At 45.4% G+C, this 17,477-nt stretch overlaps 1 protein-coding gene across 6 annotated transcripts in view; it reads left to right on the forward strand.

Moving 5' to 3' along the window:
* Positions 1-16,705, forward strand: part of HHAT (hedgehog acyltransferase) — a 177,253-nt gene extending 160,548 nt beyond the window's left edge. For 5 of the 6 annotated variants that reach the window (XM_039870324.1, XM_039870323.1, XM_039870325.1 and 2 more), the window contains 2 exons: positions 13,329-13,473; positions 14,577-14,641. In XM_039870324.1, the coding sequence (XP_039726258.1) occupies positions 13,329-13,473; positions 14,577-14,626 (195 nt within the window). In that variant the 3' untranslated portion in view covers positions 14,627-14,641. Of the gene's footprint in view, positions 1-13,328; positions 13,474-14,576; positions 14,642-16,312 lie in introns of those variants that run through there. The other variant, XM_039870322.1, reaches the window with a different exon arrangement.
* The last annotated feature ends 772 nt before the right edge of the window (positions 16,706-17,477 follow it).

Raw genomic sequence — 17,477 nt, forward strand, 5'->3', positions numbered from 1 at the left:
CTCAGATTTCAGCTTGACTGACACCTCGTTTAAGTGTCCTTCACTGACCCTATTAAGTCAGTCAGGTCCCGTTCAGTACCTCATATTGGGCACCTTGTATATGGTCTCTTCTGCTGTACTTATCACAGTTGCAATGAAATGTTTTTATGCAATAACTTGTTCAATCCTTAGCTCCCTTACCGAACCATAAACCTCACGAGGTCAGAGATCTGTACCCTTGAGACTTGCCACAACACCTGGCACAAAGTAAGCACACAGTACATGTTTGTTGAATGAGTGAATGAATGAATGATATTTTCTGACTTCACTGAGGGAAGTATACGAGGAAATAGACTTATGCAGCAGCATGAAGAATAGAGATCGAATACTGGAACAGTTTACTAAGATGGGGCTTGTTAAGCATTATACAGGGAGATTATTCTGTTTTGTAGCAGAGTAGAAACTAATTGGTCTGGTTATGGAAAAATGCTATTTTAATGCTCAGAGCACAAAACATGTATGGGAAAGAAAGGGGCGGAGAGGACTCTGCCTTCCTGGTACCCTGCTGCTTTGTAAGAGAGGGGACTATTGGTTGTCACTCACTGAGGCACAGAGCTGTAGGAAGCGGACAAAAGGCATTTTCACAAAGCACCGAGCTGGGTGGACAAAGAGGAGTTACTGCTGAAGCAGCACGCTTTTTCTCTATATAAGTGCTCTCCCGGGGAGCTAGGATTTGTGTTTAGCATTGAAATCGTTTAATAAGTGGAAACCTTTTGAAGCGTCAGTAGAGTGACACTACTTCTTGCCAATTCTCAATCTGATCTCTTCTTTGAAGAAAGACCCTTGAAGACTGCTTGTCAGTTATTCCTACACGAAGGAGAATCTATGTCTCAAGCTATTCACCCACCCCCACCCTGTTTCATTGAATAATTTAAATATGTCTTCCTCCCCCTGCCCTCGTCCCCTCTTCTTTGCCCCAAGAGTGTCCTGCTAAGCTGATTTATATCCTCTCTGAAGCAGTAAAATCTCTATTTATAGACTTAATTGAGGAAACGTGCCTCCAGTGAAAATCACGGAAGGTCAATCTAATGGTTCTGGGAGGGATCTGATGCTGTCGTGTGTCAGAAAGAACCCCAAAACATGGCTGTGTGGTGATGTCCATTTAGTTTATCAGCTGTATTGATCAGTTTGATTTTTAAGATGTGGGTCCAGAAATTTCAAGAGTTTGAGGGATCGGTCAACTTAAAAGGGTAATCGACTGTAAAACTATCCACATGAGCCAACCGACGTTACTTAGTTCTATGGAATCCTGACTGGCAAGATGTCCGTGTCGGCTGGCCTGATTAGAAAACCCTTGCACTGGAGGTCAGTGATCACCGCCCCCAGGAACCCGCTGAAGGAACGCAAAGCAAACTGGTCTGAGAAGAGTTGATCTGTTTGACAACAACTCGCCATCTATTCCTCCGCAGCTTGGATTCATGTCAACAAACAGAGGTCACATGCTCACAGTAGATAAGCCATTTTCTCCAGAACGCAGCCCTTCCTAGACTGAGCCCACTGAGGCAGTCGACCGTGTCCTTCGTTTCTTAATTTGTTCATTTATGAAAACCTTTTTCCAGTGCTCTATGGGGGAGGCAACTTGCAGAGCGCTGCAGAGCTCTGAGTGAAAGACGTGACTCCTTCCTTCTAATTATTTTTTTGCATCCTCTTTCACTGCTACAAATGCAGATAGTGTGCTGGTCTGCCAGTGTATAACTGTAGAGTCTATGATTAATCCATTTCCTGCGTGAATCAAGGTGTTTCGCCTGGCCTCCTATCAGGTGGTCACCTTTTCAGTGGCTGCTTTGGATTAAAGAGGCAATAAAACCATGAATGAGAGCTTTCCTCTGTGAAGAGCTAAATGATCTATGTAAAAAATGGGCTCGTCTTCATAAACATCAAAAATACTGGCTGGCTTATCCTTCCCAGGCATTGCCCAGAAGAAAGGTTCAGGCGAGAGGGAGACATTTGGGATCAGGCAGATGATATTTGGAGCCCTGGGCATGTTTGAGACTTTCCGGAGAGAGAGCGTATGCAGAAGAAGGAAAAGTGGCGACCTGGGACTAGACCAGCACTTCCAAGTTGAATAGAGGAGGAGGGCCAAGGAGTGGGAGGAAGATTTAGAGGGTGATTCCACAGAAACCAGGAAAAAGGGTGGAAGTGGTCAATGGTGTCGATGCTATTAAGGGGTCACATGAGGCGAGGTAAAGAGTCGTGTCCCCATGTCAGGTTGCTAAGAGTGGGAGGTAGAGCTGCGAGTCATCTTCCCTGTTCCCCCAGAGTTTATGATCTAGTTGGAGAGACAAGATGTGTGCAGGCCCATTGAGGACCAACATAAGGTATCGAGTGCAGGGACCAGAATGAGTCATGGGGGCAGCTGACGTTCATGAGGGGTGGCGGTCAGTGTGAGCCAGGCTTTAGGAATGGGGCTCGACTTGGACTCTGAAGGATTAAGAGTAGGGTTTGGGTGTGTTCGTAGAGAGAAAAAGATGGGCATTTCGGGCCAGGAGAAGAGCATACACACAGCCCGAAGTCGGGAACCGAAACGCCGTGTTCCAGCGAGGAGGCCGATGTGGCAAACGAGGGGCTCTCATTCTGGAGAATGGAGGGAGGGAGAGGAGAGAGGCCAGATAAAGGGATTTGAATGCCAAATTTAGAAACATAGAAATGCAAACCACTTAACCAAACAGGAGAGCGTTAAATTAACGTATTAATCCCACATGTCAAATTAGCTGGTTGTGCCAGCTTGTTAGCACTCCCCCGGGCCTCTCGGTCTGAGGAAAGCCATGCATGCGGTGACAAACGGTGTGTTCCGTGGTGGATGACGACCGGTGGGCACCCCGCTCTGTCGTCTCCCACTCTGAAGCATCATTAACGATGCAGCAAACGCACTGTGCAATTCCCTGGTTATACATTTTCTTCTCTGTGGGGATCTGAACCCAAGCCTTAACCCCTCTGGTCTGAGAGGTAGAATTCTGCAAATAATTCCACCTTTTCATTCAAATGTGTTTAGGACGGCAAAAGTATTTTCAATGGTCTTTTTAACTTTCTGTTACCAAGTCTACTGTCTGACAGAGGGAACGCTTTGAAATAGCGTCAGTTTTCAGTTTTGCATAGACTGACCAGCCTGTGGGTCTGGCCAGCCCTTGGACTTCTGCTGCCTTTCCAGTCTCTCCCATATTAGGCTTGAGCAAGGCTGGGGTCACTCTCTAATCATTTGCTGCTTGTCCACTGTCCCTGTGAAGTACACAGCACAAACGCTCACCTTGGGGAATACTAAAGTGAGAAAAATACTAGGCCAAAGATGAGAGTCGTGGCTTGAATGTAAATATCTGAAACTGGCTTTTCTAGGTGGCTTTTGGGATTAGATTATTTACTTGAAAGTCCCTGATGTCTGCATCTTTAGCACAGGTAAGTGGTGGTTACTCTAATCATAGTCCAGTGCCCAGCGGTTTTCCATAGATGAACTTAGGAAAAAGTAAAATCTTACGATGTACGTGTTGAAGCTTTGAATGTGTGTTTCCAAACCTGGGTCTCTTTTCCTCCCCCACACACTGAATTACCCATTGGAGGGAGCAGAGTTTGAGCGTCCAGTGTTCCTATTATCATTGGAAGGGTGAGGTAGCCCCTTCTTCCCAAAGTAATGTACACATATTTAGTACAAAATATTTTTACACTACTACATATTTACAGGGTGTATTTATGTATTATGTATGTATGCCGTGACTGTGTGTAGCATATACATATATGTAGTGTATGTATGTGTGTGTGTGTGAATGCACATATGTGTGTGTATGTATATGTATATGTGAATATTCTGTTTTTTTTTCAATAAAGCTCTGAGAGGTCAGAGATGTGCAGGACTTCCAAAATATCTCACATTCCTTCCAAGGCCTAGAAATAAATGCTGCTTAAAAAAGCATGTCGAGCAGCTGCTGGCCTTGTTTGAGGCTAGCTGGGTTGGTATCTCTGCACTTGTGATTACCAACGTGTATCGAAACACATAGTTCAAAGTGGCTCTTGCTTTTTCCTCTGGTATCAACCCCTAGAGTCCACCCCATAGGCTGGAGTAAATGTTGGAACGGCCACTGTCTACCCCCTGAGGGGCGACAGGCAGACCTATGCTATCAAAGGTGCAGGACATCTGTAAGTCGACTCTGCAGCTATTCAAAGTGATGATGTTGAAATAATTTCACTGTGAGAAATGAAGAGTAAAGAATAATGGATAAAATAAAACTTTATTTAAAACTACAAACACAGAAAAACGTATGGAAGGTTTGCACACTAAAACGTTGATGGTGGTGAACCCTTACTGGTGAGATTATTTGTGACACGAACCCTTACTGGTGAGATTATTTTTGCTCACTTACATTTTCATCCTCTTCAGTAGTAAATACATATTGTTGTCTAGTTAAAGGGTATTGAGAGAAAAGAGCATGTTGGACTCACCCTCAGGAAGCTTTGCCTGGTCGGCCATGGATGCTGGATTCACGTTAGAAATTGAAGGTTAGAGTTGTCCTCAGGAGCAGACTCACGTGGGGCTGTTGTAGCGGCCATCCTTTGCCGAAGAAGACACTGTCCTGGCCACTGCAAAAGACCTTTCACATTTGTTATCACATTCAACCATTACAGCAGCCCTTCAGGGCTGGTGTTATTACCTCCAGTTTTACAGATGAGAAAACTAGAGTCTGGGGAAAGTAATTTGTCGAGGAACACATGGTTAGTCCAGTTAGAAAGGAAGTCAAATAAAGTTACGCATCTTCTCTTCTAAGCTTCCTTGATTTCAGACTAGATCACTCATTCACTTCATCCGTCTTTGCTGCTCATGCACACCTGGCGTTAGATTAGTTGACATTCCAGCTCTCGGTTCAAGGGCAATTTATGTTTCATTTGTGGCTCCACTTGATCCGTCTGTGGAATAACTCTTCTTAAAAAGTAGTCCAAGTGAAGTCAAATCTTTTTGAAAAAAACAATTTAGGAAGGGATCCTCCCGATTCCTCGAGCGCCCATCTGGCGCTCCACACACCGTTATGATCATATTGACTCTGTTCCCTGTGCTGTACTCTAAATCCCTGTGCAAAAGTCAGATCTTACCGCGAGCTTTCATTTAGACGAGTAAACAGAGGAACCGTCTCTATTCTTCCCGCTTGTATCCTTCTCTCCCATCAGCTGCAACTTCCAGTTCTCTTAGTTGTTTCTGAGATTTACCTCTGTCTTTCTAAAGTTCGTTCTATAATTTCTTTATTTATGAGTTATAAATATTCACTGCATTCTAAATGAGGTTTTTGCATGTTAGCCCTACTCTCTACTTCTTCTCCCAAAAGTATCTCTACTTTTGGTCAAGTCAGCACTCAGTGTTTGGGTTACTGTCACTACATTACACCTGGCTCACTGCCAGACCGGTTTATATTCTATAATCGCATTTCCTTTCTTATTGAACTGTTTTCTCCACCTCAGATTAAGAATTGCCTTGTGGTTTTTTTGTTTGATTAGTAGTTGACTGTCACCTCTTCTTTCCAGTCTCTCCACTAATTGAAAAATCCTCAGAAGTGTTTTCCACATGGTCAGACGTATCTGGTCCTCTGTAAGCTCTTTTCTTTTCTGGAACATCCCTTGGAGCCTTCTCATCCTCCTTTCCCATCTGGTTCATTTCTCTTTCAATCTGCTGCACCGCTGTTATCCTGACCCTTCCTTTCTTCTCTCTCCTATGCTGAATCCCTGTGTCTTGGGCACCAGATCTCCTTGTTTTTTTTCCTCTTGCCTTTGATTTGGTGGAGCACATCCTTTAGTAGCTTCCTTAGAAAAGGACCATGGTGATACTTTCTTTTTGTTTTTTTATTTCGAGACCTCGTAGTTTCAAAACTGTCTTTATTCTACCCTTACCTTTGATTGCTTAGCGGAGCACTGACTTTTAGGTTGAAAAGTAATTTCTCCTAAAAATTTTGAAAATATTATTTGTCTTTTAGTTTTTAGCTTTAAAACTAAAGTGAAATGACATTGCCGTTGAGAGATGACATTTTGATTCTCGATTCTTTGTATGTAATCTGTTTTTTTCTCTACGAGCTTAATACAGATACTTTCGATATTCTGAAATGTCACTGTACCTGTTTTCTCTGAGTTTAAAGTCTCTCTGATGCAGTTTGTTCATGGACAAAAAAAACCCACAAAAAATCTTTATCATAATAGTGGAGAAAAAGGGAAACCTGGGGTCTGAATGCTCATTACTTGGATTTTTAACCAACCTCCCTATTTTTTTTCCTATATGGTTTACTGTTGCCAGCTGTGGTATATGGTGCTTCTAATGGCTGGACCTTCTGGGGATCTGGTGTATGAATGACTTTCTTCTCTCTGGCATCTACTATTCAGGTATCTCAGCTCTGCTAATTCCTTCATCTGCTTTCTATCTTACAAAAATGGATTAACTTTGCTCACCTGCTATTCACTTTTTTTCTATTCCTTATCTGGATTTCTACAATTTCAAATGTCTACTTATATTTTAATGGGTTTTGTGAAGCTAGCAGAGATATCTCATCTATTATGTTTAACTGGATGTCACTAGACAAATTTTCTGTACTATCATTTGGCGAGTTCTTTTGCAATGCTGTACCTGGTTTCTCAGTTATAGATTTTTAAATATCAAATTTTCTCAAAAAGCAGGCTTCACCCTAAGCTATTGTTTTTATTTTTGAACAGCATATAGCTGAGGCCATGGCTGTCACATCCTAGGTTTATTTAATAGTCCCAGGGGACCTCAGTGCTGCCCGGAGAGGGAGACCCCGGTACCATGAGCAGCCATATCTTGGACGTGATAGTCATCTGGCTTCCATCTTCCCACCCATGTGCCTTGACTCTTTATGCTCAGGGGAGGTGTCTAGGGTCTAAGGCCATTTAGTGGAAAGATTCCTAGATTTCCTTTGTCTATTATTTTATTATTTTTTTAATTGATGAGGTCATTCTTGACCATATGCTCTTAAAAAAAATACAGATAAGACTGAAGTCCCATAAGACATCTATCCCCCCCAAAACAAACACACCTTTCTCACTGTCCTCCCACGAGAGGCAAACACTGTTATCAGATGGGAGTCTGGCCTTCCATATCATGCTACTTGATGTGTGTGTGTTTTCGGATATGTTCTAAATGTTCTAAAATTCGCACTTTCTGCCTCATCGTATGTTTTGAAAATGTTTCTATAGTAGTCTATATAGATCTGCATAATTGGACATGATATAGATATATCATAATTTGCTTAGCCATCCCTCTATTGTTGGAAATTTGGGTTGTTTCTAATTTTTTCTTCTGCAAATGCAGCTGTAGTGAAAGATGCCTATTCGGGCTTCCTTGTGGATGTGTCTAAATGTTCCTTTAGGGCAGATACCAAAAATAGAATAGAGCAGGAGTTGGCGAACTATGGCCCATGGGCCAAGTCTGGTCTATTGCCTGTTTTTGTATGGCTTAGAACTGAGAATGGTTTTTACATTTTAAAATTGTTTTACTCCGTGATCCATACTTTCCCCAGTGTGATAGATCACCTTTAATATACAGTAAATATCCAAATATACCTGGATTCATTTTGGGGCTCTATTCTGTTGCATTGATCTATTTGATTGTAACTGTTTTAAATACTACTTTCTGTTAGTAAGTTGGTGTCATCTGTATATCATAAGTTATTGATATTTCTTCCATCAGTTTTTACTCCTCCTTTAAGTCTAGCTCAGTTTTTTCATATGATATGTTCTGCATACAGATTAAACAAATAGGGAAATAAAATGCACCCTTGTCTGACATCGTTGCCTGTAGGAAGCCATTGTCTCCATATTCTGTCTTGACAGTGGCTTCCTGTCCACACATCAGCCTCTGCTGTTTTTAACTAAGCTGGACATCTAAAGTATGGAGCAGGTGACTTGCCCATTTAAGCAAAACTGGCTCTGCCTCCATCACTGTAGGTGCTTGCTTCTCTCTCAGGAGCATGCATTGCTTAGATCTCAGTAGCAATTAGAGTTTGGAAAATTTAGCTTCGTTGACCAGATAGTTTTGAAGCTTCGTACAATTACAAGAAGGAAGGAAGCCTTGCTTTCTGAGTGTCTTTACATATTTATTTGTCTTGGATACAGGATAGGATGGGACATTTAAAAAGTCAGGTGATTCTGTAACTTACTTAGTGCAAAGAGAGAGACAGGATAATTATCGAGCACACATGGGGTCTTGGGTGAAGCAGAGTCAAGAATAAGCCTCCTCATCCTTCAAGAGATGCTGGTAGGAACACGAGGGTGATGGGTAACTGGGGAAACTCAGACTTCTCAGTGGAAATTACCGAAGTGCCTCGAGAAAGGAACCAAGGGAAGCAGTGGCCTGGCTGGTTGGTGCAGAGATGGGACGGGGGCCCCAGAATGACTTTGGAGTTTGAGTCTTTGTGATCCTGAGTGTTTCACTCTGGCCAGCCTTCTCTTTCACAAGAGCTAGAATTGTTTCTTTTGTTGTCGTTGGTCTGTTCTTCATGGCCTGTGGGGTAATCTCTCCTCCAGGGCCCCCCTCGCCATTTTCATGCTCGTCCTCTCTTATATCTCTGGTAAGCATTTTTATTAGAAAATGAAAAACTTCAGTGATTATTTGTAGGAACTGTGTCCAGCTGCTCAAACCCACCCAGTTTCTTTTTTTAGCTTCTCCCCCACTTAAAAATAAACAGCATCAGGTCCCACTTGCCAAGCCTTTGTCACCGTCTTCAGCAGCCATTTCTCTGGCCCATCTGCTCCCCCAGATGCTCAGCCCACCCCCTCCTCCCAGCTCAGCCCCTCCGTGGACAAGTGTGGGGCCCTCGAGCATAGCAGGCAGCGGCCCCACCATCTGCCTTCCATCCCCGGGCCCTGCTGAGTGTCACTTATGACCCAGATTCATGAACACCCTCCCCCCAGCTTATTTGCCCCAGCCAGTCCTGTGATTTCCAGGGACAGGATGTTGACTGGAAAAGATAGAGGGGTTGCCATGGAGATATGAATAAACACATATGAGCTGTGGACATGAGCCGTGTACCCGTCACAGAAAGAAATTCAAATGAGTTTGACGGAAGTTTAGTTCAACCCTAAAGTTTGCTTCGTTTGGGTTACATGCCTCACCTCTGGAATCGGTGTCTCAGAGGGAAGTTTAAAGCCACTGCTAGCTGTCATTATAACATTCCCACACCCGCCTCTTGTTTCTTCCTTCAGAGACAGTGTGCTCACACAGGGAACTCAGAGGTCTGCCTGTACTCCCGGATGTTCTGAGGGGCCTGCTGTATCCAGGTCCAAAATCCATTACCTGCTCTTGGGCCTGAAGAAGGGGTTGTAGCAACATTAGCATGGAGAGGAACTGTCCCAACTTGTCGCATAGGTCAGAGTCCACGCTGGGGAACTGGTCACCCCGTATGGGGACAGTTCCTACTCCATCTCTTGTTCTTTCTCTCTCCTCTGGGTTTCAGGGGTGTGGGGTGAGGGGCTCGGACCCAGTGGTACAGCTCGCCTGAACATGGCTGGTGGCACAGGAGATTCCTCCTCTCTCAAATTTGATGCCAGGCGGTGAGGGGTGGGGGTGGGAGGGGCTGAGCACTAGGGCCTATCAGGAACCCTTTCCCTACCCCGAGATGCATTTTTTCTGGGCCCCAGGGAAAAGGGGGAATGGTTTTGTCTTCCTTCCTAATGAGAGAGGAAGGGGTGTTCTGTGCCCCCAGGGACTGAGAGGGAAGTCAGCTCTAGAATGAATGTGGAAGAAAACATTTCACCCTCTCTCCAGAGGGCGCTGTTGACATTTCAGGCAGGACAGGCACACTACAGTACGTTTATCACCCCTGGCCCCTGCCTATCAGAATCCACAGTCGCCTCTTGGCCATCGTGTTGTCCTTAGGACAACCAAACATGCCCAGTGAGTTTCTAAATGCCCCTGGGGGCAGTGCTACTCCAGCTTTTTGCGACCAGGAGATTGGATTGTCACAGACTCATCTGTGTTCTGGGGAGAGAGCATGACCAGACCAGAGCTGCTTTTTATCTTGATATATTCGTGTTAATAAAAACCAAATTCTGTTTATCATCATTGCCTTATCCAACCAAGTTGCCAATTCTTATTTTCATACCCAATGACCCTTTGCTGTACACTGATCTATTTCCCCATTTATTTTATAATTCCTCAATACTAGTTCTCCTACCAAGAGAGGTTTCAAGCACCTACACCATGAGGATGGTGACTAACAAATAAGGCTCGGTCCTTTGCACGTGGACAGCCAGCATCCTAGATGTGAAGGACCACAAGAGTGATGACGACAATTGCTGTAGAACTTCAGAGAAGAGAATATGAGAGAAGCAAAGAGTTTAAAGTGGGAACTTTGGCCCTATGGCTCTAGAGATTCAGAAAGTCATATTTATTGACGTTGCTGGCTGGGCCGAGGGAATATATCCTTCCTGCCTCGCCCACATGGCATTTTTCCTCCTGGGATCCCCTAAGTATGGAGATCTCCTCTAGAGTTCCTGTAAACCAATGACTGAAGTCAGATGGTTCCAAGATGAGAGAAAGAAATCCCCAATGTCGAAGCCATCTCCTTCTGCAGTATTTCTGGGGAATCTGAAGAGGAGAGATGGTTGCAGCTGAGACTTAACATCCCCTTTGCTGTTAATTATTACCCTTCCGTGGGCTATCCAGACAGGCCCTCTTCTTCCTTCCTCGGGGCCCACAATTCTCCTCTCCCACTGACTCACAACGAAGAGAAGCAGGGCTCTGTCAAGTTTGCTACTTATCGGCAAGGCTAATTTTGTCAGTTCAGAGGGTGGAGCTGTTAATTAAAATCAGGTTTTTGGATTTTCTTTGTCATCTATTTTGTCTCCCACCCACTCACCCTGGGGGATAATGGAGAATCGCTTATGATCATCTTGATCTCTTCTTTAAGTCTTTCTAGCTTATTGATTCCAACAGCCCATGCCTTTAACATTCTTGCTTTTTTAAAAACAAAAAAATTAACTATTTCTAAAAATCGAATTGTCTTCAGTCATTTCAGATTTTAGATGCCCTCCTTCCTGTCTCTGGGAGCAGTGGCTCCTTTGTATTTGCTATTATTTTGACTTTTTTTTCCCTCCCTTAGCAGAAATAGGAATTTATGGACTTAGGTAGCCGAGAGGAATCCTGGGGTAATCGGAGAATACAGGGAAGATTCGCAGGAATCGGGGCCTCAGGTGCTGAGAGGAGCCCTGTGCCTCCAGCACCCTCTCTCCCCTCGCCTCCTCCCTTGCTCTGCCCCGTGCCCCTCAGCTCTGCCTCCTTCTAGAGCCCGTCCTTGCCCTGTACCAGGTAACCGAGCACCACAGCCCTGCTTAGCAACCCTAAGAGCGTTTTCCTCTCTCAGTATCTCTGTTGATTATTTAATAATTGTGATGATTTCCCATAAAAGGAGAACCACTTGGAGGTAACCGAGCTATGTGCACTCTCTGGGATTCACATTAATAAAAGATCACCTGGGGCCTTTGAATTCCCCAAACAGCGTATAAGGTTGGGGGAGACTGATGGGGTTAGAACAGAAGTGGCAGAGTGTCTGACTCATTGGGTCCCTTAGAAATCAAATGCGTTGTCATAGTCCCTGTACCTGGAGAGAATTATTTGGACATATTTATGTCAATTAACATAATTCATATTTTCTTGATTTATTTTAGATTTCTCTCCCTATCTCTCTGCTTCCTCTCATTCCGCCTCCCCAGTTATAGCTAATTGAGTCAATCATACCCAGAAAAGACCTTCCTCTGCTCTAAAATGCAGAAACTGGTAGATTTCTGTCTCTATTCTCAGAGGAGGAGAGCATTGAGGTACAAACCTTCTTTGTCCTCATTTCTCCCTCAGTATCAGTTTTTATACTGTGCAGTTGTCCCTTATTCTGGGTTTGTTTGACATTATCCCCTGTACATGCTTGTGGCCTCTTAGAGCAGGGGAGAGACAAGAGGTCATCTTCTTTGGTGGCCTCTAACCAGGAACATGCCAGCATCACTGGAGAGCTTTCCACAACAGTCATGTCCAGGCAGATAACTCAGTCAGTGCCTACTGCACAGCTTATCCATGAGAAGGCCACACTCTCATACACGGTGGCAGTAAAGCCATGCTCCAGTGTGATGCTGGAGGGCAGATACGTGGTGGCAGCTATATCTGAGCATGCAGAGCAGATGCTGGGACTGGCAGGAGAGGAAAGGGGAGCGGGTCAGGAACTCATTTCTCTGGATTTTCAGAGGGCACTGACCAGGGCTTACAGAATGGCCACAGACGATTCACAGCAGGATCCCCTGCTGGAGAATTTCTCTCTGGCTTAGTCCTTTTTGCCTGCCATGAATTCAGGCAATTCAGAATTCTTAGTTGTAATTAAAGCACAGCTGAAGTCAGGATGTGCAGGTTTCAAGAACTGTCTCTAGACCCTTTACTCCCTCGCTTTTCTGTCTTTGGATGAGGCTGAGGTATTTGTCAGAAAACCTGGGGCCTTGTGTCTGGCTGTTGCGTTGTACCTGCTTCTCATTCTGAATATCTAGTCCCAAAGGACAGTCCCTGTGACCGTCATGGCGCTCACATACTCTAGACACAGCACTGTGACCTTGCTCGGGAGGGCCGCGAGAACAGTCAGTGCTGAGCAGTAAAGGCTTTGACGACTTTATGAAATCCTCGAGAAGATATTAAAAGGGAAGGAGAAAGTGCAATGAAAAGCACAGATGAATGAGCAGAATTCTTTATCATCAACGCTGGAGAGCATCGCTCCAGTTCCTGCCCATTTCAGATGCTGTAATAAGCCGCCATTCTCTGATGCGGCTGCAAGCTCACTGTCAATGGGGCATGTGCCCCGATCTCTGATTCTAGGAATGGAGTCGGCTTGTACTGATTCTTCTGCACCCTGTTAATGAGACTCCTCCTAATAGTGGGTCAAAGTTATGGAATGGCTCCCCAGGGTCAAGTAAACTGGCCCAGAAGATCACCCTGATCTTGAGCTCATTACACAGAGCTGTGCTTGTTATCATAGAAAGCAGTGTAAAATGTTCTCGTACCTGTAGATTTGCATGCAGAGATGTGCGCTTCAGTACTCATGTTACCTATGTCCAAGAGAAGCCCGTTTTGGTCACAGGAAGTAACAACTCAGAGTGCGTCACTTCTTTCTTGGACCAGAATTAGCATGTTGCAGGAATAGAAGTTGTGAGACCTGTTTAAACAACCACCCAGTTCAGGCTGTGCGGGGAGGCATCCTGGGCCGCGGCCGAGGAGGGCCGCATGACTCTCAGTCTCATTTTTAGCCTTGAGATGAGATGCCTTCTTGCCTTTGGCCCCACAGGTCCGGTTCCTCTCCCCACAAGCTCGCCGTCGATGCCACGCCGCCCTAGCATCTTGTTCCACCTCCATGCTGATCTTGTCCAACCTGGTGTTCCTCGGGGGCAATCAAGTCGGGAAGATCTACTGGAACAGGATCTTCATACAAGGTAAGGTGCCAGGCAGTGCTGTTTTCAGTCAATTTCTCGCTTTCCACATTGGGACTTGAATGGGACTGGAGAGGGCATGCATTGTTCTGTTCATGGTATGTGATCTCTAAATACCAGCCAGGAACAATTCCCTATATTTAGCTGTGACTTTAAGTGTCCCCTATTTGGATGTACCTCTTCTCTATGACATGTGACACTTAACATCAAAATATACTATCTCAAGTCTCCCAAACTCTCCCATTCGTTCTAACTTACCTCTCCAATTCTTTCACTTTTATTAATTTTCCCTACTGTCCGTGGACCCCAGCCTTCAGTGCACCGCAAAGTCTAACATTTACCATTCTGAAAGGCCTACCGGGATTATGTCCTGGGAGCCCCATTGTGCTCTCCTGCAGCTGGGGGTGTGGCACCTGCGTTTGCCACGGCTCTTTGTTAGGAATGTTTTTGTCTGAATACTGGGATGCCAGCACTAGCAGATGACCTTCTGTTTAATGTACATTAAGTGGCTCATCTCTGTGTTCACAGCAAAGCCACACCTGCAGCAGGCAAAACGCTCATCTGTGGGAATTATTGTGGAAACATTGCATTAATAATTGAACACCATTTATTTAAGGTCACCGTTTCCCTGGGGCTGGAACTAAGAGTTATGTCACATCCTTAAGAGAATAGGAAGAAAGGAAACGACTGATCGTATGCGTTACTCTAGCCAGTTCCCTCTGCGTTAAAAGCAAAGGTTCTCTGACCACGGGCAGGGTTTTGTGCTGTCGGTTCGGGAAGCTTTGCCAAGCAGTGATGACGTGACTCTGCCCGGCTAGGCTGTCCTCTCCACATCTGGGTTCCTAGGCCAGTGATGCTTTCGCTGCAGCTCTTTTCACATCAGAAATAACCCCAACACAGCCGCGTGATCCCAGAATGCCAGGTCACAAATCCAAACGGTGGCAGGCGGGGCGGGCCGGGCTCGAAGGGGCCGAGAGACAGCCCTGTTCTGCTTTCATCTCATCGCTACAAGACCTCTCTTTGGTCTTGCTTTCTGAGAAATGTCTTAGCTGATCGTTCCTGAAAAGACCATGTACTTTTTTAAGTGGAAGCTTTCCTTTAATAAGGATGGGAGATAATGGGGTGCAGAGGATCTGAAGATAAAAATCTCTCCTAGAGGCGGGCGACAGCATCTTACGTATCTTGCCTCTTACCACAATGCCAAGAACGCCGTGGCTCAGGGAAATGCTGACTTGGGGTTTGCTGGTCCCATGAGCGAGAAGGCTCTGATCTTTGCTTCAGTAAATCAGACATATCGGGTGTTTGCTACTTGAAGGTACTGAGGCCACATGGATGGAAAAAGAAGCACACACAAACGTAGGCCCCAAACGTGCAAACAGGAATCTGTCAATAGATTCGGGTAATTGCTGTGCCAGATGCGAGAGTGAACTGCTAGAGGTCACGGGACGGAGTGGCCGACCTTCCTGTGGAAGCTGGACTTCACAGAAGAGGTGGCATTTGAATTGGAGTTTTGAGCACAATAAGGTAGGAACTTGCCAGGTTGAGAAAGCAGGTGTGTGGGGTCAGTAACACTCGCTGCTGTCAGGTAATTCCAAACTCCCAGTAATTTTTCCCCTTAACAAGTTTGTTCTTCTCACAATTCGTGGCCAGTGCCTTTTTCTAAGCAGTGACTCCGGGACTTAGAATGTTTCTGTTTTGATTCTCCACTGCCTTGTCCTGGCATCATGGAGGGGAAGAGACGTGGGGTTAGAGACAGGACCAAATGCCCCCAACAGAAGTGATATATGGCATTTCTGCCCACATTGCATTGGTCAGAACCAGTCACATGACCAACCTAAGTGCCAGGCAAGTTGACGTGGGAAAGTACACAGGTATTAGTAGGCTGTGGCACAGGAGGAAAGGGTCCATGAGGCAACCAGCTGGAGCGGCGGGGAAGGTGGGACTAAATGCTTGCAATGTGGAGTCAAGGTCATGGAGGTGTTAGATGAGGCCATGGAAGTGGATGCAGTTAGCCAGGGAGCATGCACAGAGTGAGACGGGAACAAAGTGGGATGTGAAACCTGGGGATGCTGGCACTTAAAGATGTGGAAAGACAGCAACTGTGAGATCTTCTTTCAGCTTCCCAGAGGCAGAAAGATCAGCGCATGATTTGCCGTGGAGCTGACGTCAGTCACGTGTGATCAGGGCTCTGGAATAGCAGGTCTGCGGCTGCTGTGTGGGCCTTACTATGGTCTGTGATTGGGTACATGTCGTGTCCCCTTGGAGCCAGGTGCCAGAGTCCTGGGGACTGGTTCTCTGAATGTGGAGGGTCTGTGGAATTGTATCTCTCTTTTCTGTGTCAGAGATTCTTCAGATCGGTTTGGTTCCATCTCAGCTGGTCTGTCCCATGGCCTCCTGAGTCAGGAGTGCCTACTGGTGTTTTGACATTTGCATCATCTGTCTGGTCCCCGCTGTGGGTCTTTGTCCCTGAGTGACTAAGTTTAGATACTTCTTAGAGGAAGTGAAGCAGATGGTGCTAAATCCCCCATCCTTGGCAACTTTGGGTTTTTTTTATAACTAATTTGATTGACCTGATAGAAAATTAGTATGAATATTCATGTTTTGGTACAAAAAAGTATTAATGAGCTTTTAGGATGCTTCCTCAGACTCTGCTGGGGTGTTATATTAGCTTTTTATATATATATATATATATATATATATATATATATATATATATATATATATATATATAAATTCTGAAACTCCTCTGGCCTCAAAGTTTTCAGATAAGGGATTATCGAACTCTACACCTCACAGCTGATGAATGAGCCAGGAGTTTGACACGCCGGTTGTCTCTCTTCAGCCACAGGATCAGGACCTGTTGTTCTGAGACTCGTCTCTACACACTGAGGAAGATGCGGTGGAGTGAGCGAGGAGGCCTGTAGCGGGTGGAGAGCGTTTATGCTCAGTGTCTAGTTGCCAGGTTTAATTGGAAGGTGACCCTACCCTGGAGGTAACCGCCATTGTCCCTCTGAGCCTTGATGGGCTGGACCTGCTGCAGTGACAGGGAGATGCTGGTCGCACTGTGCTTCCCTAGCAGATCTCATCTCTGTGAGTCCCGGAAGAGCAGGGCGACGCCCGTCAGGTGTCTGGAGGGTCATTGAGGAGGTAGAAGGCACAGCCTCGCTGATTCTCAGACAGCCTTTTCCCAGCCTTGCTGATGTCCCCAGCAGTATCTCATGATTAGTCCGAAGGACATGGCTTAAGGTCAGTATCTCTCTGTCTCCAGTTCACCGAATTGGATTTGTTTGCTTTAAGCTACAAAGCTTATTTTAGTACCTTATGTAAAAGTCTCTGCCCTGGTCTCTCTGAGGTTCATGATACAAGGCTGTAAAACCAGAGCCTTCCCTTCTGCCATGCACACAGCCCCGCTGTGCATAAGGGTGTCCAACACCAGCCGAGGGATGGAAATGCCTGGCAGCTCCCTGGGGTTCTGGTATGCGTCACGCACAAACCGGTTTTATTGAGTGTCATCTCTGCTGCAGAGGTTGGAGGGGTAATGTTCAATTAATACAGTGGAGAATGAAGAATATTTATATATCTATATCTATATCTTTCCTTTAAAAAAAATTTCCCAAACTTTTACTTTTGAAGTTTACTTCAAGCAGCTTGATGAATGTGAATGTTTGGCGTGTGTATGTGTGTGTGTATATGTGTGTGTGTGTGTAGAAGGGACCTAGCTGGGTCCAGGGGTCTGGGCAGGATGTGGTCCCCAAGCCGGCTCTGGGAGGGACCTTGCTGTGGCCTGCTTTGCAGAGGCAAATGCAGGTTGCTGCTTATGTTACTCTCTGGCTCTCAGAAGCACATGTTGATGGAAGGAGTTTTCTCAGGTCTGCCTTAAAGCCTTAGCGTTGAAGTGTAAGCTAATTCCCTGGACAAGCAGTTGGTGACTGCTCTGTAACTCGAAAATGCCAATGTGCTATAACCCCAAGGCCAGTCTCCGTAAACCAGCCGTGTGCTCAGCATCC

Source organism: Pteropus medius, unplaced genomic scaffold, assembly GCF_902729225.1.
Source record: "Pteropus medius unplaced genomic scaffold, Ma_sr-lr_union100, whole genome shotgun sequence".
In the NCBI taxonomy this organism is placed as follows: Eukaryota; Metazoa; Chordata; class Mammalia; order Chiroptera; family Pteropodidae; genus Pteropus; species Pteropus medius.